General features: G+C 39.3%; 2 protein-coding genes across 23 annotated transcripts in view; both read right to left on the bottom strand.

The window, feature by feature from the left end:
* The window catches only part of nop14 (NOP14 nucleolar protein homolog (yeast)), a 27,358-nt gene extending 8,844 nt beyond the window's left edge, over positions 1-18,514 (bottom strand). Inside the window, exons 1-12 of one of the 2 annotated variants that reach the window (XM_062031358.1) lie at positions 18,439-18,514; positions 17,955-18,137; positions 14,761-14,895; positions 12,537-12,678; positions 8,951-9,087; positions 8,749-8,889; positions 8,562-8,684; positions 7,507-7,641; positions 7,095-7,443; positions 6,296-6,426; positions 3,292-3,377; positions 3,077-3,212 (exon numbers count right to left, since the gene is read on the bottom strand). In XM_062031358.1, coding sequence (XP_061887342.1) covers positions 3,077-3,212; positions 3,292-3,377; positions 6,296-6,426; positions 7,095-7,443; positions 7,507-7,641; positions 8,562-8,684; positions 8,749-8,889; positions 8,951-9,087; positions 12,537-12,678; positions 14,761-14,895; positions 17,955-18,137 — 1,698 coding nt within the window. In that variant the 5' untranslated portion in view covers positions 18,439-18,514. Of the gene's footprint in view, positions 1-3,076; positions 3,213-3,291; positions 3,378-6,295; positions 6,427-7,094; positions 7,444-7,506; positions 7,642-8,561; positions 8,685-8,748; positions 8,890-8,950; positions 9,088-12,536; positions 12,679-14,760; positions 14,896-17,954; positions 18,138-18,307 lie in introns of both variants that reach the window. The other variant, XM_062031357.1, reaches the window with a different exon arrangement.
* Positions 18,515-19,633: 1,119 nt separating this feature from the next.
* The window catches only part of add1 (adducin 1 (alpha)), a 66,599-nt gene continuing 59,091 nt past the window's right edge, over positions 19,634-27,141 (bottom strand). For 6 of the 21 annotated variants that reach the window (XM_062031339.1, XM_062031343.1, XM_062031340.1 and 3 more), the window contains one exon: positions 19,634-21,010. In XM_062031339.1, the coding sequence (XP_061887323.1) occupies positions 20,700-21,010 (311 nt within the window). In that variant the 3' untranslated portion in view covers positions 19,634-20,699. Of the gene's footprint in view, positions 21,011-21,824; positions 21,879-22,660; positions 22,677-24,258; positions 24,297-27,141 lie in introns of all 21 variants that reach the window. The other 15 variants (XM_062031348.1, XM_062031353.1, XM_062031354.1 and 12 more) reach the window with 9 other exon arrangements.

Below are 27,141 nucleotides of genomic sequence, written 5' to 3'. Positions count from 1 at the left end.
GTGCCCCTCCCGAAAATCTCCCGGGGCAACCATTCTCCCGAATTTCTCCCGATTTCCACCCGGACAACATTATTGGGGACGTGCCTTAAAGGCACCGCCTTTAGCGTCCTCTACAACCTGTTGTCACGTCCGCTTTTCCTCCATACAAACAGCGTTCCGGCCCAATCACATAATACCGTATTTTTCGGACTATAAGTCGCAGTTTTTTTCATAGTTTGGCCGGTTTGGTGCGACTTATACTCAGGACAGACTTATGTGTGAAATTATTAACACATTACCTTAAAATATCAAATAATATTATTTAACTCATTCACGTTAGAGACTAGACGTATAAGATTTCATGGGATTTAGCGATTAGGAGTGACAGATTGTTTGGTAATCATATAGCATGTTCTATATGTTATAGTTATTTGAATGACTCTTACCATAATATGTTGCGTTAACATACCAGGCACGTTCTCAGTTGGTTATTTATACGTCATATAACGTACACTTATTCAGCCGGTTGTTCACTATTCTTTATTTATTTTAAATTGCCTTTTAAATGTCTATTCTTGGTGTTGGGTTTTATCAAATAAATTTCCCCAAAAAATGTGACTTATACTCCAGTGGGTCTTGTATATGTTTTTTTCCTTCTTATGCATTTTCGGCCGGTGCGACTTATACTCCGTAGCGACTTATAGTCCGAAAAATATGGTATATGCGGCTTTTACACACACATAAGGGAATGCAAAGCATACTTGGTCAACAGCCATACAGGTCACACTGAGGGTGGCCGTATAAACAACTTTAACACTGTTACAAATATGCGCCACACTTTGAACCCACACCAAACAAGAATGACAAACACATTTCGGGAGAACATCCGCACCGTAACACAACATAAACACAACAGAACAAATACTCAGAAACCCTTGCAGCACTAACTCTTCCGGGACGCCACAATATACAACCCCCGCTACCACCAAACCCCGCCCCCCCCATTCACATTGTTTAATGCAGGGGTCACCAACGCGGTGCCCGCGGGCACCAGGTAGCCCGTAAGGACCAGATGAGTCGCCCGCTGGCCTGTTCTAAAAATAGCTCAAATAGCAGCACTTACCAGTGAGCTGGCATTTACAGAGAAAAAAAGTGCTGCACTTTCCCTCTGTGCAGATGGTGCTAAAAGACAATGCTTCTGCATCTGAGGCTTTTGACAAAGTTGCAGAAAAGTACTCTCAGGTCATAAACAGAGTTGGGCAAGAGTTTGAAAACAGGTTTTGTGACCTGGATCAGCTTGAGCCATGTGTGTCGTTCATTTCTAATCCTTTCAGGAACGTGGACACATCATGCATTGCTGAGCAGTTAAGTGCAACATTCAGCCTGGATGCTGAACAGGTGGAGATTGAAATTGTAACACTGCAAAATGACCTCCACCTCAAAGCCCACCAGGCTGCACCAAACTTTTGGTGCCTTGTTGACACAGAAAAGTACAGTGGTGTATGTGCAGCAGCTATGAAGGTTGCAAGCCTGTTTGGTTCAACTTATCTTTGTGAATCAGCCTTTTCTGACATGAACTTCATCAAGAACAAACACTGATGCACATCTGCAAGACTCACTCAAAGTTGCAGTGTCAAGTTACACACCAGAGTACAACACACTAGTTAACAGCATGCAATGCCAGGCTTCCCACTAACTGACAAAGAAACAGATAACAGATTTGGTGTCCAGTTCAAAGTGTGACTTGATTTAATTAAAAATGTGAGAGTTGACTTTTTGTATTTTCCATGAGTTATTATTTGTACAAACATGGTGCAAAGTAATTCATGATTTTTTTTAAAAATGTTAGTGGCTAGCTAGTTAAAATGGGATATTTTGATTTCACAAGACTGTCTTAGAAGTGATCATTTGAAAATGTTCAATTTGAAAAATGTGCACTAAGAGAAAATATAAAAATAAAGTGTTGCATATTGATATTTATCTGTTTCTATATATATTTATTGTGAGAAATCATTAAGATGATCAGTGTTTCCACAATGATAAATATAAATTATTAATAATAACATAGAGTTAAAGGTAAATTGAGCAAATTGGCTATTTCTGGCAATTTATTTAAGTGTGTATCAAACTGGTAGCCCTTCGCATTAATCAGTACCCAAGAAGTAGCTCTTGTTTTCAAAAAGGTTGGTGACCCCTGGTTTAATGCATCCAGCGGGGCATCACAACAAAATTAGGCATAATAATGTGTTAATTCCACGACTGTATATATCGGTATCGGTTGATATAGGAATCGGTAATTAAGAGTTGGAGAATATCGGAATATCGGCAAAAAAGCCATTATCGGACATCTCTAATCATTATCCATTTGATTCAATTTTAATCACACTAATGAAGATATGTGATGACAAACAAAGCAAAGGCAGTAGCCATGTCAAATAAATGATACTAATATCGACTGAATGCTAAATTACGGTAGAGCTAACACAGGCTTAGCCAACTGGAAGACAAACATGTTGACAACAAACTAACAAGTGGATTAAACATTGCTAAAGAATGGCTAAAACAGGATATAAACAATTAAACGGTAAACACTGAGACTGGATGTTCACTTGATGCTAAATTGCTAAAGACACAACACTGGTAATATAGGCTAATGACATGTGGCTATTTGATGCTAGCTAACACAGCTTAAGCTACCAACTGAATGCTCACAAAGATAAAAATGACCAACATGGGGAAGAAGGCATACTGAATAAAGTAAAAGTAATACATAACATTGCTAATGGAGAGATAATCACACTGAGAAAAGATGCCAAGTCATTGTTAGCTGATGCTAAATCCCCGATGACACAAGCCAACACAATGATAGCAATACAGTAGGTTGATTAACCCATCCATTTTCTACCGCTTCTCCCTCCGGGGGTTGCGGGGGGTGCTGGAGCCTATCCCAGCTGCACTCGGGCGGAAGGCAGGGTACACCCTGCACAAGTCGCCACCTCATCGCAGGGCCAACACAGACTAACTGAATGACAACGTGATTGCAGGATACGACTAGAATGAATCATCATGTATGGTTTACGCAGCAAATAGTCAATACCATGTCTAATGTTGGGAAAGCTGCATGCCTTTTGACCTCCACATCCTCCTCCATGCTCTGAGCAGCATCACTAATGATGGTCTGCATGCTCTTACAGGCCTCTTCTGGAAACATCTGACACAGGGTGTATAACTCTCTGCATGGAAGAAAAGCATAAACACAGATTCAATTTAGCGAACTAAGTATTACAATTATTGGGCCGACAAGGATCTTACGGTATGAGCTTGTCAATGGTGGTGAGTTCAGGAGGACTCCTGCAGGCCAGTTCTCCAAAGTACTCCAACAGGAAGTCAACTAGTTTCTGGGAGAGATGTCCTGTTAGTTAATAATATGTCATGCATTACACACAATAGGGCTGGAGGGATTATGGCAAATATAATAATTAGAGATGTCCGATAATGGCTTTTTTGCCGATATTCCGATATTGTCCAACTCTTAATTACCGATTCCGATATCAACCGATACCAATATATACAGTCGTGGAATTAACACATTATTATGCCTAATTTTGTTGTGATGCCCCGCTGGATGCATTAAACAATGTAACAAGGTTTTCCAAAATAAATCAACTCAAGTTATGGAAAAAAATGCCAACATGGCACTGCCATATTTATTATTGAAGTCACAAAGTGCATTATTTTTTTTCACATGCCTCAAAACAGCAGCTTGGAATTTGGGACATGCTCTCCCTGAGAGAGCATGAGGAGGTTGAGGTGGGCGGGGTTGGGGGGCCGGGTATTGGGTTAGGGGGTAGCGGGAGGTGTATATTGTAGCGTCCCGGAGGAGTTAGTGCTGCAAGGAGTTCTGGGTATTTGTTCTGTTGTGTTTATGTTGTGTTACGGTGTGGATGTTCTCCCGAAATGTGTTTGTCATTCTTGTTTGGTGTGGATTCACAGTGTGGCGCATATTTGTAACAGTGTTAAAGTTGTTTATACGGCCACCCTCAGTGTGACCCGTATGGCTGTTGACCAAGTATGCATTCCATTCACTTGTGTATGTGAAAAGCCGTAGATATTATGTGATTGGGCCGACACGCAAAGGCAGTGCCTTTAAGCTTTATTGGCGCTCTGTACTTCTCCCTACGTCCGTGTACACAGCGGTGTTTTAAAAAGTCATAAATTTTACTTTTTGAAACAGATACCGATAATTTTGAAACCGATACAGATCATTTCGATATCACATTTTAAAGCATTTATCGGCCGATAATATCAGCGGTCCGATATTATCGGACATCCCTAATAATAATCATGATTACTTAGATTGATATTGAAATTACGATTAATAACACGCTTATTCATTTACTTGAAAACATGAGTATTTATTGTACCAAAAAAAGGGTATAAATTAGTAATGAGTAAAATAATATTAAAAGTAGTAACAATAAATTGAATTCGCAATAGCAAAAAGTTTTGTTTTTAATTCCGTTTTTTACCTTTTACACTTATTTTAGCACCATAGAGTGTGTGCTTTTGTGTCAAATAAAATTGTATATGTTGGTTAATTAAATGCAAAATCCTCAAATGTTTTGGTGCAATACATCTTTGGACAAAGTTGACCAGTATTTTAGGTCAAAGCATAAATAACTATGTAAATGTATCAATAAGTGCTTTAACAAAAACCTTGATTTTGTTAGTGCAGTCAGACTGAAAGTGGAGCATTGCGCTATTATTGTGAAGGGAGAAAGTGTGCTGTGCTGCTGTTCTCAGCCTGCAAATAAAGACAACTTGAGGTTGTAAAAATAAAAAAATAAAAAAGACCGTCTCAAGTTGTGACTGCTATTTGTACATTGATCTTAAATCGATGATGTCTTTTACAATAACACAAGCAGATGATAAATAAATGATAAATGGGTTATACTTGTATAGCGCTTTTCTACCTTCAAGGTACTCAAAGCGCTTTGACAGTATTTCCACATTCACCCATTCACACACACATTCACACACTGATGGCGGGAGCTGCCATGCAAGGCGCTAACCAGCACCCATCAGGAGCAAGGGTGAAGTGTATGATATGTGTTGTGGGGTATTGATAGTTCTTGCTAGTTTAGTCGCTGTTTCAAGTGACCGTCTCCACATTGTTTAGTCCAGAACGGGGCGGTTGAGTGTGTCGGGGATGAATGGCACATTATTTTCCCAAACAAATGTTCATTCTCCTCACAACGACATTTCACTCACATTTATGTCAATTTCCCTGATATTCTGCATTTAACAGCGAATTATCCAGCAGAGCCTCCTCTCCAGTACACCTGAATAGATCTTACCGGGAAGGCTGGGGAGTGTGATCCTATGATAGATGGAACACACCCTCCGATTCCCCTTTTTAAATAGAGGCACCACCCCCGATGTCCATGTAATGCTGCAGAGTCTTGTCAACAATGACAACTCCACAGCATCCAGAGCCTAATGGAACTCCGGGTGGATCTCATGCACCCTCGGGGCCTTGCCACCCAGGAGCTTCTTAACTACCTCGGCAACCCTAGCCCCAGAAATAGGAATGCAGTCCCCAGGCACTGCTTCCTCATTGGAAGATTGTAGGTGGGATTGAGGAGGTTTTCGAAGTATTCTTTCCACTGATCCACAACATCCCCAGTCGACGTCAGCAGTACACCGTCCCCACTATACATGGTGTTTACAGTGCATTGCTTCCCTCTCCTGAGGCGGCGGATGGTGGTCCAGAATCGCTTCGAAGCAGTCTGGGAGTCATTCTCCATGGCTTCTCTGAACTCCTCCCATGTCCGGGTTTTTGCCTCTGCAACCGCCAAAGCCGCACACCGCTTGGCCTGTTGGTACCTGCCTGCTGCCTACAGAGTCCCATGAGCCAAAAGGACCCGATGCGACTGATTCTTTGGCTTAACGGCATCCCTCACCGCTGGTGGGGTTCTGGAACTACCGCCACATTGTGGCCACAGCTCCGATCGGCTTCCTCGACATTAGAGGCATGGAACACGGTGTACTCGGACTCAATGTCCAGCGCCTCCCTCGTAACATGTTCGAAGTTCTTTCATGGTGAGATCCCAAACTCCTAATAGACGTGCACTGTTTTCATTCTTTCGCTCCTCACCTGTTTCACTGTCACAAGCACGTTGCGTGGCCTATTAATCGTTTTTATTTTTTCAATTATTATATTTTCATGATCTTGAGAAACCATAATCAAAATCAAAATTTGATGAAATGTCCAGCCCTAACAAACAATATCGTAGAGTATAAATCCACTTTGTACCTGTAGTTTCGGTTTATTTCCAACAGCCAAACTTGGGTGGTTGCTCTTCTGAGTCCTGGCCACTATGAGGCGCTGGTTGTCAGGGGTGTGGCCACGAAGCAGCTTTTTAAAATCACCATAGCTTTCCGGAGCTGCAAGGCACACAAAGAAAACAACAATATTATTATAGTATAATTAGGTACTCTACTTTTTAACTTATGTCTATTATTACACGGAAAATCATCATGGAGTGCCTCATCAACAGTTATGTTGACACAGTAATATTAGAGTCTGAAATATGCTTTCCAAAAAGATAGCTAATACTGCCACATAACAATGCTAACACAGGCTAAACTGATCTATAGAGGATCATGTGAGCTATTAAAACGCTAAGACACAGTTGTCACCATAATTAATAAAGACTTAACATTTTTTTAATTAAAAAAATAAATTATAGTGGAAACAAATTAAGTTAATATGTGGCTACGAAGGCGGGCTAATACAATCCTGCACTGCTAAACACAGCTCATGTAGGATAAAATAAAATAAAATAAGGATAACCCCATTTAAAAGAAAAATATTAAAAGGTTCAGCAACAATTTATAACATTTTTTTTTTAAAAGACAGTTATCACTAATCCAATAATACTAATGCATGGCTAGCTAAATGCTAACGTTGACTATTTCACTGCTAAGACAAAGGCTAAAAGAAGCAAACTGTAGTTAAAGAAAACCAATATGACTAAAAGTTGCCAAAAGCAGGCTAATACACACCTATAATAATACAACTGAACAAAATAAAGTGTAATTGGACAAGTTACCAGCAAAAGTGTATGGAAGTTCTGCTCTGGCTGCCTCCTGCTGGGCCTTTCGCTCTTCTTCGCTCAGGCTCTTCTTTGCTTTGGCACCGGGCTCTTCATCCTCATCTTCTTCCGCTTCATCTTCACTTTCCCGCTCGGACTCCAAGTCTGAATGACCATCCTCCTCTTCATTGCTGTCTGCATCCTCTTCATTGCTCTCTGCATCCTCTTCATTGCTGTCTGCATCCTCTTTATCATCATCCTCCTCCTCCTCCTCCTCCTCCTCCTCCTCCTCCTCACTACTTTCTCCTTCTTCATCGCCTTCTTCTTTGTCTTCTGCCGACTCCTCTTCAACGTTCCATTTGCCGTCCTTAACAATAATTTACAATTTAGTTCTCTCTGTTGTGTTCATGTTGTCCATGTATTTGCTCACCTCATAGGCTAAGGTGTTTTTGACGTGTTTGTCCAGGACGAAACCGTCATTGAGGTCGTCAGCCGACATGTGGCCCTTATGCCGCGTACCTTCCGCTTCTCCTTCATCTCCCATCATCCTCTTCAGTCGATCAGCCTGGAAAATACATAGCATGCGTGTGATGATGACCATAGAAGCGGCGAGTGAAGTTACTGGGATGTAGAAGTAGTGTGGCCCAAAATAAAAGCAGTACACATGATTGTACTGGCTGCTCAGTACAATAAGGCTAAATAATATAACACACAGATATATATACCTGTACCGTGTATATGTATATATATATATATATATATATATATATATATATATATATATATATATATATTAGGGCTGCAACAAGTAATCGATTAAATCGATTAAAATTGATTATTAAAATAGTTGCCGATTAATTTAGTCATCGATTCGTTGGATCTATGCTATGCGCATGCGCAGAGGTTTTTTTGTTTTTTGTTTTAATAAACCTTTATTTATAAACTGCAACATTTACAAACAGCTGAGAAACAATAATCAAAATAAGTATGGTGCCAGTATGCTGTTCTTTTTTCAATAAAATACTGGCTGGATAGAAATGTAGTTTGTCTCCTTTATCCGATTATTAATCGAAGTAATAATCGACAGATTAATCGATTATCAAATTAATCGTTAGTTGCAGCCCTAATGTATATATATATATATATTTAGGCATTAGCATTAGATGTTTATTAAACTTCTTTTTACACTTGCATGATGGTTAAAAAATGTTTAAAAGATGCATGAATCATTAGCTATCTATACTTCTTTAACTTTGTTTAAAACGCATATGACAGTTAAACATGTTAAAATGTTACTTAAAATGTCCCGAGGTTAAAAGTTTGACACTGTAAAGGATTAATTCTGTTTCAATTGTCTAAATTGGGGAAAACGTGGCTAAATATTAAATATTTTTTGCGCACAAATCAATAAATCCAATATAACAAAAAAAAAATCTGCTTTTACAATTAAGTAGTGAGGAGGCCGTGTGAAATTTGGGAACGTACCTCAAGTTTCTGCAGCTTTTCCCGCTCCTCCCTGGCAAGCTCCTCAGGGTTCTTCAACTTCTCAGAGGGCTGAGCCTTCATCTCGAAGCCGAGCTCCCTCACCATCATGTCGTACTCCTCCAGCTGCAGTACGAGGAGGAAATGTAAACCATAACGCTCAATGAAGGTTATAAAACAAAACAGTTACCTTTGGTTTCTCCTCTTCCTGCTTCTCCTCTTGCTGAGCTTTAGGCTTCTTCTGCACCATCAGAGCCTGGATGCTCTTCCAATCTTCGTCCAGCTTCTCAGTCAGCTCCTGTGCTTCCTCTTTCTGCACTTGTCGCTCCCTCTAAAGAAAACCACACAGGTTTGTTGTCCGGTCCTCTAGCAGCAACAGGGAGTCGACGAACCTTCTCCTGTTTGGATTTGTGGATGAGCTCCTCAATTAGCTCCTGTCTGGACTTAGCTTTGGGACCTCCTCCATCTCCGTAGGTCTTTTTCCTGAGGAGGCCTCCTCCCCCGCCGAAGTGGGCGGCAGTTAGCTCAGCTAAAATGGTCAAGATATTTTTATGTAAGAATTTCAATAAAAGTCAGTAACTATTATCATTCAGCTCAAAAATCTTCCACTCAAGTCCTGCAAGTGGCAGCATCACATATGGTAAAGTGGGTGCCAACTGTCGAACAGCCAGCTTTTTCCACATAAAAGTACTCAATGCAGAATCAGATTCATTGGGATGTATTTAAAGAGACTGGCGGTTAAACAAGGATGGATAGATGGATGTATCCATCCATCTTCTTCTGCTTATCCGAGGTCGGGTCGTGGGGGCAGCAGCCTAAGCAGGGAAGCCCAGACTTTCCTCTCCCCAGCCACTTCGTCCAGCTCTTCCTGGGGGATCCCGAGGCGTTCCCAGGCCAGCCGGCAGACATAGTCTTCCCAACGTGTCCTGGGTCTTCCCCGTGGCCTCCTACCGGTCGGACATGCCCTAAACACCTCCCTAGGGAGGCGTTCGGGTGGCCTCCTGACCAGATGCCCGAACCACCTCATCTGGCTCCTCTCGAGGTGGAGCGGCTTTACTTTGAGCTCCTCCCGGATGGCAGAGCTTCTCACCCTATCTCTAAGGGAGAGCCCCGCTACCCGGCGGAGTAAACTCATTTCGGCCGCTTGTACCCGTGATCTAGTCCTTTCGGTCATAACCCAAAGCTCATGACCATAGGTGAGGATGGGAACGTAGATCGACCGGTAAATTGAGAGCTTTGCCTTCCGGCTCAGCTCCTTCTTCACCACAACGGATCGATACAGCGTCCGCATTACTGAAGACGCCGCACTGATCCGCCTGTCGATCTTACGATCCACTCTTCCCTCACTCGTGAACAAGACTCCAAGGTACTTGAACTCCTCCACTTGGGGCAGGGTCTCCTCCCTAACCCGGAGATGGCACTCCACCCTTTTCCGGGCGAGAACCATGGACTCGGACTTGGAGGTGCTGATTCTCATCCCAGTCGCTTCACACTCGGCTGCGAACCGATCCAGTGAGAGCTGAAGATCCTGGCCAGATGAAGCCATCAGGACCACATCATCTGCAAAAAGCAGAGACCTAATCCTGCAGCCACCAAACCGGATCCCCTCAACGCCTTGACTGCGCCAAGAAATTCTGTCCATAAAAGTTATGAACAGAATCGGTGACAAAGGGCAGCCTTGGCGGAGTCCAATCCTCACTGGAAATGTGTCCGACTTACTGCCAGCAATGCGGACCAAGCTCTGACACTGATCATTCAGAGAGCGGACCGCCACAATCAAGACAGTCCAATACCCCATACTCTCTGAGCACTCCCCTCAGGACTTCCCGAGGGACACGGTCGAATGCTTTCTTCAAGTCCACAAAGCTTTGTGGACTTTGATAGATGTATTTATATATAATTATTGAAAGTTGTTTTTATTTATTTATATATTCATTGATTGTATTTATTATTATACTTTTATTATATTTTATTCATTTGAAAGAGGGATTTTTCAGTTCATGTTTTTCCAGCTGAATTTATTGGGAACATCCAAGACAGAATACATTCCCCTCACACAAAAAAGGTGTGGTATTAAATAGTTCATTTTTCAAATAAGAATAATCTTACTTTTTAATTCGGCTTAATCATGATTAATTATGGGTTATTACTACTCACTTATATAATTAAAATAACTTTAAAATATTTGGACAAAAATGCAATTTTATTGTCAGAATATCATACAGGCAAATGTTTAAATGTTTTACTTCAGTGGTCCGCAGCCACCGGTACGGGGACCGTGACGCATTTGCTACATGAATTAATTTATAAACTACCACATTTTCTCAGACTTAACTTTCGCCTGTCCCACTAAACACATCAATAAGCTTGTTAATAGATGTAAATTACAATTTGTTTGTTATAGTATATGGGACAATGCACATTAATGTAAATATAAAATGTTAATGTGCCAGATTATAGCCAAAGGCTAATTTCCATCTGCAGTGCCCTGCAGGGTCATTGTATATAGCAGGGGTTCTTAATCTTGGGACCCAACTTTTGAAGTGAAGTGAAGTGAATTCTATTTATATAGCGCTTTTCTCTAGTGACTCAAAGCGCTTTACATAGTGAAACCCAATATTTAAGTTACATTTAAACCAGTGTGGGTGGCATTGGGAGCAGGTGGGTATAGTGTCTTGCCCAAGGACACAACGGAAGTGACTAGGATGGCGGAAGCGGGAATCGAACCTGCGACCCTCAAGATGCTGGCACGGCCACTCTACCAACCGAGCTATGCCGCCCCATCTTTTCCGCAACAGAGGAGCCCGGGGACCACCTTAATATTAACACTGAATTAGTAATGTTACTCTTGATTTTTATCATATTCAATAATTATATCTAACCTACTTACAGTTTACTACCTTGTCAAATTATATAAAAGCATGTGTTAATCACAAAGATTATATTATTAATTTAACAAATAAACCTTAGGCTTAGGTCAGGCTGATTTTAAAAAGATGTACTAACCAAATAAACAATACATTACATACAGTATGTATTATATTGTGCTAAAATAAATAAACTAAATTATTAATAAATATGTTTAACTAAACTGTCAATAAAATTAAAGTGCAAATGAAAATACAGCTTTGCCACTTTAGTCATAATTTGTGTGGAAAGCCAGTCCGTGAAAATAATGCATACATTAAACCGGTCCCTGGTGGCAAAAAGGTTGGGGAACCCTGTTTTACTTGAATGCATGTTATTCATTTGTTCAAAATGTGGTTACAATGTTATCTAAAGTCCCATCTGGGTGTATTTTGAAGTGAAATTTGCCAGCAAGCACACCAGTCAGTCTCCTCACTCATCTTTGCACTGATGTATGCATTGACCTGATCCCTGACAGTATAATAACACATGCCGCCTTTTAGATAACCATCAGCAGTTAAGATATGGTCAAAATGAATTGCTTGATTAATGCATACATAACACACATATACATATACATACACATATATACAGTACAGGCCGAAAGTTTGGACACACCTTCTCATTCAATGTGTTTTCTTTATTTTCATGATTATTTACATTGTAAATTGTCACTGAAGGCATCAAAACTATGAATGAACACATGTGGAGTTACTGTATGTACTTAAAAAAAGGTGAAATAACTGAAAACATGTTTTATATTCTAGTTCCTTCAAAATAGCCACCCTTTGCTCTGATTACTGCTTTGCACACTCTTGGCATTCTCTCGATGAGCTTCAAGAGTTAGTCGCCTGAAAAGGTTTTCACTTCACAGATGTCATAGTTTTGATGCCTTCGGTGACAATCTACGATGTAAATAGTCATGAAAATATAGAAAACGCATTGAAATGAGAAGGTGTGTCTAAACTTTTGGCCTGTACTGTATATATATATATATTTTTTTCATATTAAAAACTGTAGGCATTGATGAAAACATTGATGGAGGTAAATATATTGACTTTGTGTACCCACCTGATAAAATGCCTTTCTCCTCTGACTCGTCGTCACTGTTCACCATGTCGGTAAACTTCTCTATTTCGGACAGTGATTGTCCGAAATGGGTCAGCTCCTCCTCCTCGTTCAGGTTGTACACGTCCTTCCGCTCATGGGCACGCTGAAAGACAGACACATTTTCTTAAAGGCCTACTGAAACCCACTACTACCGACCACGCAGTCTGATAGTTTATATATCAATGATGAAATCTTAACATTATAACACATGCCAATACGGCCGGGTTAACTTATAAAGTGACATTTTAAATTTGCCGCTAAACTTCCGGTTCGAAACGCCTCTGAGGATGACGTATGCGTGTGACGTAGCCCGGCGAACACGGGTATGCCTTCCACATTGAAGCCGATACGAAAAAGCTCTGTTTTCATTTCATAATTCCACAGTATTCTGGACATCTGTGTTCGTGAATCTGTTTCAATCATGTTCATTGCATTATGGAGAAGGAAGCCGAGCAAGCAAAGAAGAAAGTTGTCGGTGCGAAATGGACGTATTTTTCGAACGTAGTCAGCCACAACAGTACACAGCCGGCGCTTCTTTGTTTACATTCCCGAAAGATGCAGTCAAGATGGAAGAACTCGGATAACAGAGACTCTAACCAGGAGGACTTTTGATTTGGATACACAGACGCCTGTAGAGAACTGGGACAACACAGACTCTTACCAGGATTACTTTGATTTGGATGACAAAGACGCAGACGTGCTACTGTGAGTATGCAGCTTTGGCTTTTTTTTGCGTATGTACGTAACTTTTTTAAAATATATAAGCTTTATGAACCTTGGGTTAGGTGAACGGTCTTTTGGGCTGAGTGATTGTGTGTGTTGATCATGTGTTTGAATTGTATTGGCGTGTTCTATGGAGCTAGGAGCTAGCAGAGGAGCTAGGAGCTAGCATAACATGTACCGTACCGTACGTGCGCGTCACGTACATAACTTTTTAAAAATATATAAGCTTTATGAACCTTGGGTTAGGTGAACGGTCTTTTGGGCTGAGTGATTGTGTGTGTTGATCATGTGTTTGAATTGTATTGGCGTGTTCTATGGAGCTAGGAGCTAGCAGAGGAGCTAGCATAACACGTACCGTACCGTACGTGCGCGTCACGTACGTAACTTTTTAAAAATATATAAGCTTTATGAACCTTGGGTTAGGTGAACGGTCTTTTGGGCTGAGTGATTGTGTGTGTTGATCAGGTGTTTGAATTGTATTGGCGTGTTCTATGGAGCTAGGAGCTAGCAGAGGAGCTAGGAGCTAGCATAACAAACACACAGGTGTTATTATGCAGGATTAATTTGTGGCATATTAAATATAAGCCTGGTTGTGTTGTGGCTAATAGAGTATATATATGTCTTGTGTTTATTTACTGTTGTAGTCATTCCCAGCTGAATATCAGGTACCGTGAGTATGCAGCCTTGGCTGCTAAACATTCGATAACTTGACCGTATGTGCGCGTCACGTACGTAACTTTTTTAAAATATATAAGCTTTATGAACCTTGGGTTAGGTAAACGGTCTTTTGGGCTGAGTGATTGTGTGTGTTGATCAGGTGTTTGAATTGTATTGGCGTGTTCTATGGAGCTAGGAGCTAGCAGAGGAGCTAGGAGCTAGCATAACAAACACGCAGGTGTTTTTATGCAGGATTAATTTGTGGCATATTAAATATAAGCCTGGTTGTGTTGTGGCTAATAGAGTATATATATGTCTTGTGTTTATTTACTGTTGTAGTCATTCCCAGCTGAATATCAGGTCACCCCCGGCTCTCACAGCATCTTCCCTATCTGAATAGCTTCAACTCCCCACTAGTCCTTCACTTGCACTTTACTCATCCACAAATCTTTCATCCTCGCTCAAATTAATGGGGAAATTGTCGCTTTCTCGGTCCGAATCTCTCTCACTTCATGCGGCCATCATTGTAAACAATAGGGAACTTTGCGTATATGTTCAACTGACTACGTCACGCTACTTCCGGTAGGTGCAAGCCTTTTTTTTATCAGATACCAAAAGTTGCAATCTTTATCGTCGTTGTTCTATACTAAATCCTTTCAGCAAAAATATGGCAATATCGCGAAATGATCAAGTATGACACATAGAATAGATCTGCTATCCCCGTTTAAATAAAAAAAATTCATTTCAGTAGGCCTTTAAACACCAAGAGATGTTAAAGTAAAAAGCACAAGATGACTTGACTCACCTGTCTCTCCATGGCAAACCTCTGGAGGATTTTGTCTTCTGGAGCTATCTTGGAGTCATACTCTCCCAAGCGTCTGTCGATCAGTTTGTTGGACTTGTTCTTGAGTTGGTATTCTTTCAGGAGGGTTTCTTTTCTCTAATGGACAAAGAACCAGCAAAAGAAGAAAAGTCAAATCCTCACAAAAATTGTGTGAGGATGTAACAGGTGGAAAAGAAAGTGCATCTCTATCCTCCTTCAAAACCGCACTAAAAGAACACCTCCAGGCAACTACAACCCTAGACTAACACCCTTCCCCCATCACATCCCACCTCCCCGGATTGTAAATAATCAAATGTATGTACTTGTTCTTATGCTTTCTGAGCTCACTATGTTTACTGCTCGCTGTACATATCCTACGAAGTCAGACCTACGCTGTTACAATGTCAATTTCTCAGATGACATAATTGTTGAGGACTGAAGTGCTGATATCAACCAAACCTAACCCCCCAGCCCCAACCCCCTCAGCATCCCACCCCCCGGATTGTAAATAATGTAAATAATTAAATGTATATACTCTTATGATTAACTTGTGTGATGACTGTATTATGCTGATAGTAGATATTTGTATCATGAATTGATTAACAATTAAAACAAGGCGACTCTGTAAAGAATCTAGGTATTATCTTCGACCCAACTCTCTCGTTTGAGTCACACATTAAGAGTGTTACTAAAACGGCCTTCTTTCATCTCCGTAATATCGCTAAAATTCGTTCCATTTTGTCCACAAGCAATATTATCCATGCGTTCGTTACATCTCGTCTCGATTACTGTAACGTTTTATTTTCGGGCCTCCCTATGTCTAGCATTAAAAGATTACAGATGGTACAAAATGCGGCTCCTAGACTTTTGACAAAAACAAGAAAGTTTGATCATATTACGCCTATACTGGGTCACTTGCACTGGCTTCCTGTGCACCTAAGATGCGAATTTAAGGTTTTACTACTTACGTATAAAATACTACACGGTCAAGCTCCTGCCTATCTTGCTGATTGTATTGTACCATAAGTCCCGGCAAGAAATCTGCGTTCAAAGAACTCCGGCTTATTAGTGATTCCCAGAGCCCAAAAAAAGTCTGCGGGCTATAGAGCGTTTTCTATTCGGGCTCAATACTATGGAATGCCCTCCCGGTAAAAGTTAGAGATGCTACCTCAGTAGAAGCATTTAAGTCTCATCTTAAAACTAATTTGTATACTCTAGCCCAGGGGTCACCAACCTTTTTGAAACCAAGAGCTACTTCTTGGGTACTGATTAATGCGAAGGGCTACCAGTTTGATACACACTTAAATAAATTGCCAGAAATAGCCAATTTGCTCAATTTACCTTTAACTCTATGTTATTATTAATAATTAATGATATTTACACTTAATTGAACGGTTTAAAAGAGGAGAAAACACGAAAAAAATGACAATTACATTTTGAAACATAGTTTATCTTCAATTTCGACTCTTTAAAATTCAAAATTCAACCGAAAAAAGAAGAGAAAAACTAGCTAATTCCAATCTTTTTGGAAAAAATTAAAAAAATAATTTATGGAACATCATTAGTAATTTTTCCTGATTAAGATTAATTTTAGAATTTTGATGACATGTTTTAAATAGGTTAAAATCCAATCTGCACTTTGTTAGAATATATAACACATTGGACCAAGCTACATTTCTAACAAAGACAAATCATTATTTCTTCTAGATTTTCCAGAACAAAAATGTTAAAATAAATTCAAAAGACTTTGAAATAAGATTTAAATTTGATTCTACAGATTTTCTAGATTTGCCAGAATAATTTTTTTGAATTTTAATCATAATAAGTTTGAAGAAATATTTCACAAATATTCTTTGTCGAAAAAACAGAAGCTAAAATGAAGAATTAAATTAAAATGTATTTATTATTCTTTACAATAAAAAAAATAAATTCACTTGAACATTCATGTAAATTGTCAGGAAAGAAGAGGAAGGAATTTAAAAGGTAAAAAGGTATATGTGTTTAAAAATCCTAAAATCATTTTTAAGGTTGTATTTTTTTCTCTAAAATTGTCTTTATGAAAGTTATAAGAAGCAAAGTAAAAAAAATTCATGAATTTATTTAAACAAGTGAAGACCGAGTCTTTAAAATATTTTCTTGGATTTTCAAATTCTATTTGAGTTTTGTCTCTCTTAGAATTAAAAATGTCAAGCAAAGCGAGACCAGCTTGCTAGTAAATAAATACAATATAAAAAATAGAGGCAGCTCACTGGTAAGTGCTGCTATTTGAGCTATTTTTAGAACAGGCCAGCGGGCTACTCATCTGGTCATAACGGGCTACCTGGTGCCCGCGGGCACCGCGTTGGTGACCCCTGCTCTAGCCTTTAAATAGACTCCCTTTTTAGACCAGTTGATCTGCCGTTTCTTTTCTTTTCTTTTCTACTCTGCTCCCAACCCGGGGTGGACCGCTAGCCTGTCCATCGGATGGGGACATCTCTACGCTGCTGACCCGTCTCCGCTCGGGATGGTTCCTGCTGGCCCCACTATGGACTGGACTTTCGCTGATGTGTTGGACTTTCACAATATTATGTCAGACCCACTCGACATCCATTGCTTTTGGTCTCCCCTAGAGGGGGGGGGGGGGGGGGGGGGGGGTTACCCACATATGCGGTCCTCTCCAAGGTTTCTCATAGTCATTCACATTGACGTCCCACTGGGGTGAGTTTTCCTTGCCCGTATGTGGGCTCTGTACCGAGGATGTCGTTGTGGCTTGTACAGCCCTTTGAGACACTTGTGATTTAGGGCTATATAAATAAACATTTAGATTGATTGATTGATTGATTAACGTGTACCCTGACTTAAACAGGTTGAAAAACTTATTCGGGTCTTACCATTTAGTGGTCAATTGTACGGAATATGTACTGTACTATGCAATCTACTAATAAAAAAAGTTTCAATCAATCAATTGTGTTAAATGGACACAGCAGGGAGACTTCATGCACATTCTTTTTCCAAAAAAACAATTATTTTGCTATTCGAAAACCCCGGTTAAGATGCACTGTGATTAATCATCATAAAATAAAGTATAGTCTCTCAAAGAAAAACATTATGAAAACACTGCAGTGTGCAAATATTGCAGGTTAAGACGTGCAATGATTAAAGCTTATAAAACAGTTTGCTGGGTGTTAAAGTCTCACCTTCTTGATAGATTTGGACCGGGAGACCCCAGGGAGGCCCACATCATGCTTGCTTTTCCTCCCAAGCACATCGAATTTCTTCCTGTTGATTTTCACCTCAAAAGGATTATTCTTGATCTCGTTGGACGTTTTGGTTTTGCGGACTTTGTCCGCAATGCTCCTCTTTTTGGCCGGCTTCCCCATCTGGAAAAGTCAAAGTTAGTTAATGTGGGTGATCCGAACCCCCATCATATGTTATTAAGCATCTGTATGAAAACTGTCAACATTGTAAACGACACATATTTAACTTCCTAGCATATTTTGAGTCTACGTTAGCTAGCTATTTGTAAACAAACCACCATTTTCTAATTTACCCTTTCAGTGTGTCGAAGACTCAACGCCTATATAATCCAGTCCGAAGACAACATTTAACTGTTAAAAGTGCCAAAGTTTAGTGAATGAAATCACTTTTAAGCACCTGGCCACGTTTTTTATTTTTTTTTACCGGATTCTACTAGCAGCATGCAGGCGACGGTGTGAAAGGTCAAAACAAACGACAGCAACTCAAGAGCTACTCTGTGGTTCATTTTCTTACAGCGCCCCTACAGGTTTTACACACAATTACACATAGGAGTCTTCTAAGTATGGAACGCCACATTATCTCATTAATAAAATAATGTGCAGTTCCATACTTGACATTATATATATATATATATATATATATATATATATATATATATATATATATATATATATATATATATATATATATATATATATATATATATATATATATACATACATAAATAATACGTTTTATATAATTTAAATATATAAAATAATTCATATAAATTTTAATTAATAGGTTATTGATTAGTAAAATGTATTTTTTTAAATTAATATTGGCAAGTTATGTATCAGTAAGATTTATAATAGAGTTAGAGGGACAAGCGTTAGAGAATGGATGGATGGAAATAATGGTCGTGAGTTCAAGCCCCGGCCGAGTTATACCAAAGACTATAAAAATAGGACCCATTGCCTCCCTGCTTGGCACTCAGCATCAAGGGTTGGAATTGGGGGTTAAACCACCAAAAATGATTCCTGGGCACGGCCACCGCTGCTGCTCATTGCTCCCCTCACCTCCCAGGGGGTGAACAAGGGGATGGGTCAAATGCAGAGGTTCATTTCTTTCACCACACCTAGTGTGTGTGTGATGATCATTGGCAAAATATAGCAGTGAAAATGTAGTGTAATTAAAACATTTTTTTTAAATTAAATATATTTAAAAACCTTTCCCAATGTATTTTTTGGAATTAACTATGCATTTATTTTTAGGTGTACAGTCTTTAAAATATGAATATCAATCAATAAAAAAACAATAACACATCTTTTTTAAATATATGTAAAAAAAATAATTAATAAATAAAAACAAAATAGCTAGAATATTAGTAATAATAATGATAATAAGTAAAATAGAAATGAATAGAATAAAAATGAAGGACCTAAGAAGGCTTTAAAATTATTAGTAAAAAGCCTGATTAAAAATGTATGCCTTTAACCTTTCATTTAAAAATATCAACGGTCTTTGTATTCCTGAGGCTCTCCGGCAGGCTGTTCCACAAGTGGGGGCAATAGTGGCTACATGCTGCATATATAAACTTAAAAAGAACGACATATGAATGAAAATACAAATACAAACATTTTGGACATAGCATATTTATTTATGGTTGTAAAAAAAAAGAAGAAAAAAAACATGTGAAAGTAGTACGTCAGTCGATGATAACATGAGACATTTAGTTGGAAGTGATTCAGGCAGAACAAAGAATTAGCATATAATATTAGGTCTTTGTATTAATGCCCTGCAACCTAAAAGCACATCTCTCTACATGTTACAATAATGACAAAAGTATGTGCTGTAATAAAAGAGTTAAAGAGATCCAGTTTGATAAAAAATAAAAAAAACAGGCTGAGTTGTAACAGTGAAAGTGTTTTGGGTCTATACACAAGCTAAAAACAAATACATAAAACACTTGTGGAAAGTGGTTAAAGTAAAACAGTGGCGGTTCACAGTGCTCTCTCACAGCAAGCAGTTATGGCTCGTCTACGATGTGACAAAATAAAATACATCACACTAAATAAAGCATGTTCTTCCCCGTTTCTTTCAGTAGAGAAATAAAAATTGAAAAAAAGTTGAACTCCGACAAGTGGGAAAAAAAAGAAGCTATTCTTTGTACACATTCCTTCATATTAAAGCAACCATTGGATGCTTGTGGACGCTTCCTGGGATGTCTCACTCTGTGCATGAGAATAAATGCATTCCATTTACTGTAGCTTCTATCGTTAAAGCATTGCATAATGCGCTAAAACCTGTGCCGACCCTTTTATCGTTCTTATTTAAAAACTGAAAGTTACATAAGCGCGTATGCGTTGTTCCTTTCTGCAGCCAAGGTTATGTTTTTGTTTTTGCTTTTCAAAAGACACTTCGTTTTACAATCCCAATACATTCTAATGGTTACGACGCTTGAATTAAGTCCTTAAAAACTAACTCTTACTAGACATGCATTGAAGGCCAGCAGAGTGGACAAGACAGGAGGCATCACTCGCTCACAGCTAATGAGGGAAAACTGGATTATTTTTACACTGTATACAAAATTGGCACGCGCTAATGAAAGAAAAAATGGTTAAAAAGCAAGCGATGTTAAAATAAGCGGTGCTGCGATTAATCCAACAAAACCAAAAAGGACGAAAAAGAAATGTGAAGCTTATTTAGGACTCAGACTTCTTTTTGTTCTTCTTTAGGAAGGAAGGAGTGCGGAACTTCTTTTTCTTTTTGGAAGGCGATTTGCTGGGAGACTCGTCTCCCTCCTGGTCGCCTGCGTGGTCCTCACCGTCCGCGGCGGCTTCTGCAGCAGGGGCGGGCTCAGCAGCTGTGGGGGTGTGGGGGACTGTGACAGGGGCGGAGTCTTCGACGGGAAGTGCCGGGGCGTCGGAAGGGTCATCGGGGGTTAAATCTGGCAGGGTCTGTCTCAGGGTGGCAGCGTCGCTCTCATCCTTAAAGGTGGGCTCTGGCAAGGTCTCTGCCAGGGTGAGGAGAGGGAGAGTTGATCAAAAGAGCGAAAGAAGCTGCTGAACCACAATACCGGGAATTGAACACAAGGCTTAGCGCTCAAATCAGCCACCATTGAACTTCGGATACAAACTTTTACATAAGCACCCACCACAAAGCCTAAAGCTCCCTGAACAACCATTAAAACCAGAAATGCAGTCGCAGATGAATCCCACGTCTTCAGGTTTTCCCTCACACATTCCAATATCCAAATATGCAAATGCACAGAATGCAATTCATCACTGTTCAATTTTCTTGTTTGAAAAAAGAAAGCTTCTCACGAGTCAGCGACCAATAGCTCTACCATGTGATGAATTGACTAATCAACATTTCATCAACTCACTGAGCCCAAACGGTCACACACTTTTCCAAAAATGTACAGTAATACCGCACTGACCCGGATATAAGACGTCTCCTCTTTTCTAAAACCAGATTAAGCCATAAGTGGAAGACATACACTCATGTTCTCGATATCAGTGAATGAACAATTGGTATGTGTCAATATTGCTTAACTACCCAACTGTTTTTTGATGACCTTTCTACATAGATCAACCTTTGTGACATTTAAAAAAAAATCTAGCTGATCTCTGTGTCATGGCGATGCAGGTATATATGTGTGTGTGAGTGGCCCGGAAGAAAAGCTTTCACCCAAAGTTGGTGCAGCCTTTTTTTTATGTATAGATTTCTGGGACTTAAATAAGACAACCTTTTTTATGAGTAAAAAAAATACAAGCTTACATTCAGGTCAATACGGTATAATATGCAACATTCTGACTTAGCTTTACCTTCATTTAAACAGCAAAATCTTAACGAGTACCATTCCTTTGATCATTTGCACCCTGCATATAGACAAAAAATATATAGTCTATAACAGAAAAAGGCTTTCAGAGGTTTTTAGAAAAGCAAAACCCACACACACACACCAGCGCGGGAGCAACGACACAACTGTGTGTGCGCGTCTTAACCTCCTGAGACCTGAGCACTTATAATTCAGTTGCGCTAATTGGAACTGGTAGATATTGTATTGACATCCCATGGTTGTCATACAAATATCTATATGTTACACCAAAGTAAAAGCAATTTTATGGCTACAATTAAAAGTGTTTCAATAGTTTTCCATTTGTTATAATACTTCGCAATTAAGGGTCACAGGAGGATAATTTACACCCAAATTAACAGCGCATCATCAAAAGCAGCCCAAAAAATGGTCACCAGCAGAGAGAGCAACATGTTCTTGTTAAATTAGCCACCGTTCTTACGGTCAACATAATGCTGATGCACAATGTTAAGAAGCATTTGCCGCGTGAAGAACAAAAACACCAGTTTTAATGTTGCTCTAACACTACTAGCATGCTATGAAAACACTGCACTGCGCCTTTAATAATTCAACCATTACTGTCCGACACACACACACACACACACACACACACACACACACACACACACACACACACACACACACACACACACACACACACACACACACACACACACACACACACACACACACACACACACACACACACACACACACACACACTTCTTATATTGATAAAACATGGCTTTGGAGCAGCTTTTCAAAATGCAAAGCCCCGCACACTCAAATGAGGCACTGGTGTACCTGGTAAAGGCGTCGTCTGGAATGAAGAACAAAAGAACAACACATTTCCAGGACGTTACCCACCGTTTTGTGACATAACATGAGGTTATTTCCACAGTGCATCATTAGTAGGTTGACCAAAAGTTGAGTGGTGAGGTTTACTTCAGAGGCATCCGTCACTTTTTATTCATTTATTGACATAAGAACCAGGTATCAGATCAGTTGAGGAGTACAGGATTGAAGGTAGCATGACTATTCAGCACATTAACATTGTAGTGAATGTAAACTACTTCTAACTTTTGGTTACTATAGTTACTCACACAGGCCTACACTGAACATTATACCCACATATGGCCGTTTTCATCGTTTATTTACAGGGAACTTTTTGGAAAATGTCCATTTTTGGGTCACATTTGGAAATGTTTGCATTTTCATGCTGTAATATCGTTGACATGTAAACAAATTAAAATTACACCCTTTTATTTACTACTTACTGTATTTGTTTTGGGTTTTTAAAGCAGAACTTTACCGCGCAAATGCTGTTCTCAAAAAATTAGATACATGGTAATTGTATAATAAGGTTATCATTCAATTTATATAACAAGATAGAGAAATAGATAGGGATAGATAAGATAAGAAGTAGAGGTATACAGGTAGCTATTTAGAGCGGTATAGAGTTCGATATAGAGGTATAGAGATAGTTACAGTATATAGAGAAATAGATAGCTGTAGTGAGAGATAGAGGTATTGATAGCAATAGAGTATATATATATATATATAAATAGAAAGATATTGAAAAAATATAGATATTTACAGATATAGAGACATACATACATACTGGTCTTGACCTCAGTATGTATGATGAGATTATCGCAGATCTTCAAGATGCAACCTTTTAATCAATTTTGAATAATAGGATATTGAGATTGATTTGGTGGATTTAAAGATTCCTTTTTTATCTATAAATGAAATTATAAATGGGTATTTGGTGGGTAGATTTTGGAATGTATTGTATTGTATTTTGTATGATGATGTATATTTTAACTGTGGGTCCCTGTCCATAAGGTGTGTGCTTCTAAGGATGACCTTTTTGCAGAACGGACTCTGATATTAACAAAAGAAACAATAATGAAATACAAAACTATGTCTGTCTGTAAAAATAAAAATAAATAAATAATAGAGGTAGAGATGATCGACAGATAGATTGATTTAGAGTAGGTAAATATAGATATATATATTTATAGGCCTGTAGAGGGATAGTGATACATAGAGACAGTGAAAAAGAAAGAGAAATAATATTTTTAAATATAAATCAAAGGGCTTTGTTACGGCGCTGATACTACCTCAGAAGCCAGGAATTTTCTGAAAAAGTGACGCCTTTTTTCCAGGCAGTGTGAAAGTGAATCTAACAAAGTGGGAGGAGCTCTGAAATAACACCCATCCACATCCAGTAGGAGTCAGAGGACGACTTAAAACCGGGCGAAGGCATCTCAAAACCTTGGCCTATGAAGTTAGTCCAGACAGCGTTAGCACTACAGCCATGCAGAGGGAAGGGATGCTAGAAGACAAGCATGGAGGTGGTGTGGGTGTGGTCATTGGGAGGGTGGAACTGTACGTACTTACTATGGTAACAGGTACTCTTTTGCATTTCCTTCTCCTTTGATTGTAATCGCAGCCACAAAGAAGGAAAAAAAAGCACAAATAGAAACAAATGTCTATGCAGATCAAACCACAGGCACTGTGTTAAAATGAAAAAAACAACAAAAGGAAAACAAAATTGGGCAAAAAAAGAATGGTGGTTGGCCATTCTTAGTGAACCCCAACAAGATGTACGATGGAGGCGAAGGGGGTAAAGGAGAGACATGTTATTGAACAAAATTACATTTCTTAGATTACACCTGACATCAGAGCTGCACAACGGCTAACTATTGTTAGCAGAAGTCACAATTAAATATTCATAACCTTTATATTATGAACTATTGTGCCTATGAATATTCTCATTCATCCAGGTCATTGTATTGTCACGGCATTGCATCGATAGCAACAGGACTGTACAGATTGTCTTAGATGTATCCAGCAGGCTTCAGCAATTAATGCTCAGACAGATCTAGTCTGAGCGCTTCGTGCCGGATCCAAAGTATTTATCCTCTACAGAAGTGGACAGAGGTTTTCATTTTACATTAACAGCTTTTGCACCAAATAGAGCCAGGCCATTCTTGTTCGAGCATGCCCCCTCCTGTAGAAGATAAATACTTTGGATCTGGCACTAAGCGCTCAGACTAGATCTGTCCTATCTAAACCTATGAACTGATGAAACCTGCACAGAAGACAGGTGAAACGTGTTTGAGGACAGATCTTGTTTGACCGCTTGGTGTTGGATCCAAAGTATTTATCCTCCACAGGAGGGGGAATGCCCTGATATAAATGGTATCATTCTATTGTGGTGTAAAACGACAGCTGAAGGGTGCAAATAACCGAGACCTCGGTTATTGTGCTGGCAGAGGTCTTTGTTTTTATATTAACCACTATCCTTTTGCACCACAATAGAGCCGAGCCATTCTTGTCAGGGCATGCCCCCTCCTGTAGAAGATAAATACTTTGGATCCCACACCAAGCGCTTAAACTAGATCTGTCTTATCTAAATCTGTGAGCATTAACTTATAAAGCCTGCTCGGATGAGAGGTGAAACGTGCTTGAGGACAGATCTAGTCTGAGCGCTTGGTGCCGGATACAAAGTATTCATCCTATACAGGAGGGGGCATGCCCTGACATGAATAGTTTCATTCTATTATGGTGTAAAACAACAACTGTTCGGATGCAAAGAAGAGAGACGTCTGTTTTTGTGCTGGCAGAGAGCTCTCTTTGCATCTTAACCACTGTCATTTTTCATCACAATATAGTCAAAGCCATTTTCGTCAGAGCATGCCCCCTCCTATATAGGATAAATAATTTGGATTCCGCACCAAGCGCTCAGACTAGAGCTGTCTTATACAAATCTGTGAGCATGAACTGATGCAGCCTGCTAGGATGAGAGGCGAAATGTCTTTCAGGACAGATTTAGTCTGAGCGCTTGTTACCGGATCCAAAGTATTTATTCTCTACAGGAGGGGGCATGCCCTGACATAAATGGTTTCATTCTATTGTGGTGTAAAACGACAGTTTTAGGGTGCAGAGAAGAGAGACCTCTGTTATTGTACTGGCAGGGGTCTCTCTTTGCATCTTAACCACTGTCGTTTTGCATCACAATAAATTAAAAGCCATTTTTGTCGAGGCATGCCCCCTCCTGTAGAAGATAAATACTTTGGATCCCGCACCAAGCGCTCAAACTAGATCTGTCTAACCTAAATCTGTGAGCATGAACTGATGAAGCCTGCTCGGATGAGAGGCAAAACGTCTTCCACGACAGATCTCGTGTGAGCGTTTGGTGCCGGAGTATTTATCCTCTATAGGAGGGGGCATGCCCTGACATAAATGTTTTCAATCTATGGTGGTGTAGAACGACAACTGTAGGTCTCTTTGCATTTGTTGTTTTGCACCAAAATTGTGCCAAAAAATTTTTTTGTCTGGGCATGCCCCCTCCTGTAGAGGATAAATACTAAGGAGCGCTTGATGTTGTATTCAATCTTCTAAGACAAACAGTCCAGTTGTGATGGATTTAATGCCCTGAGAATTCTTAACTATTGTAACACTATGATGCTGCTGTGATGTAGGTGTAATCCAACAGTAATAAAGACCAAGAGGAAGAAAATGCTAAAATTTCTGTAAACTATAATTCTTACAAATAAATAACACATTTTGAATTTAAAGAAATGCAGTGTAACATTCGGGGACAAAACAACTATGCCCAAAGGAAATAATGGATAAAAACAAAAAAAATTAATTGTAAAAATAAATTAACTATTTTTAATGTTAAGATGTAAAAACAATAAAGTACTTAATCTCAACTTTAATGAATAACATAGGTGAGTCGTGTCACAGATGTACCTCACGTTTTCCAAGTTAATATCACAAAAGTGTAGCAAAACATAAATTCTTTGCATATGGTGCGGAACTAAGCAATCATGAGGCACGCTAACGTCTTGTGCAATACGGTCATAGTTTTATTCTTTTCCATATGCTGGAGGTTTGAGCAACTTAAGAGACAAAATAAACTAAACTATATGTATATTAGACGTGTGAAGTGCCACCATATACTTTTTATATTTTCTGTAGAGTAGATGGTATTTTTTTGTTTAGGCTTTAGCTTTGACCAAGTAGCAGTACGTTTTTGTTGATATATAGCTCCCTTTACAGTAATTATGTGTAATTTACCATCTACACTCTTGTTACATGACATTTACAATGAATGAATAATTAAGAGGAACAATAATAACTTGCTCAGAGTCACGTATAAAAAGAGTATGGCCAACTCGGTTTCAGGCAATCTCCTCAATGGATTGGTCAAAAGGCACTCGTGTGACTACAGGGTGCCATGATTACTACGAACTTAAAGCTGATCCTGT

Source organism: Entelurus aequoreus, linkage group LG21 (assembly GCF_033978785.1).
Source record: "Entelurus aequoreus isolate RoL-2023_Sb linkage group LG21, RoL_Eaeq_v1.1, whole genome shotgun sequence".
NCBI lineage: Eukaryota > Metazoa > Chordata > Actinopteri > Syngnathiformes > Syngnathidae > Entelurus > Entelurus aequoreus.
The sequence above is the reverse complement of the archived record's forward strand: the minus strand, read 5'-3'. Positions and strand labels throughout refer to the sequence as shown.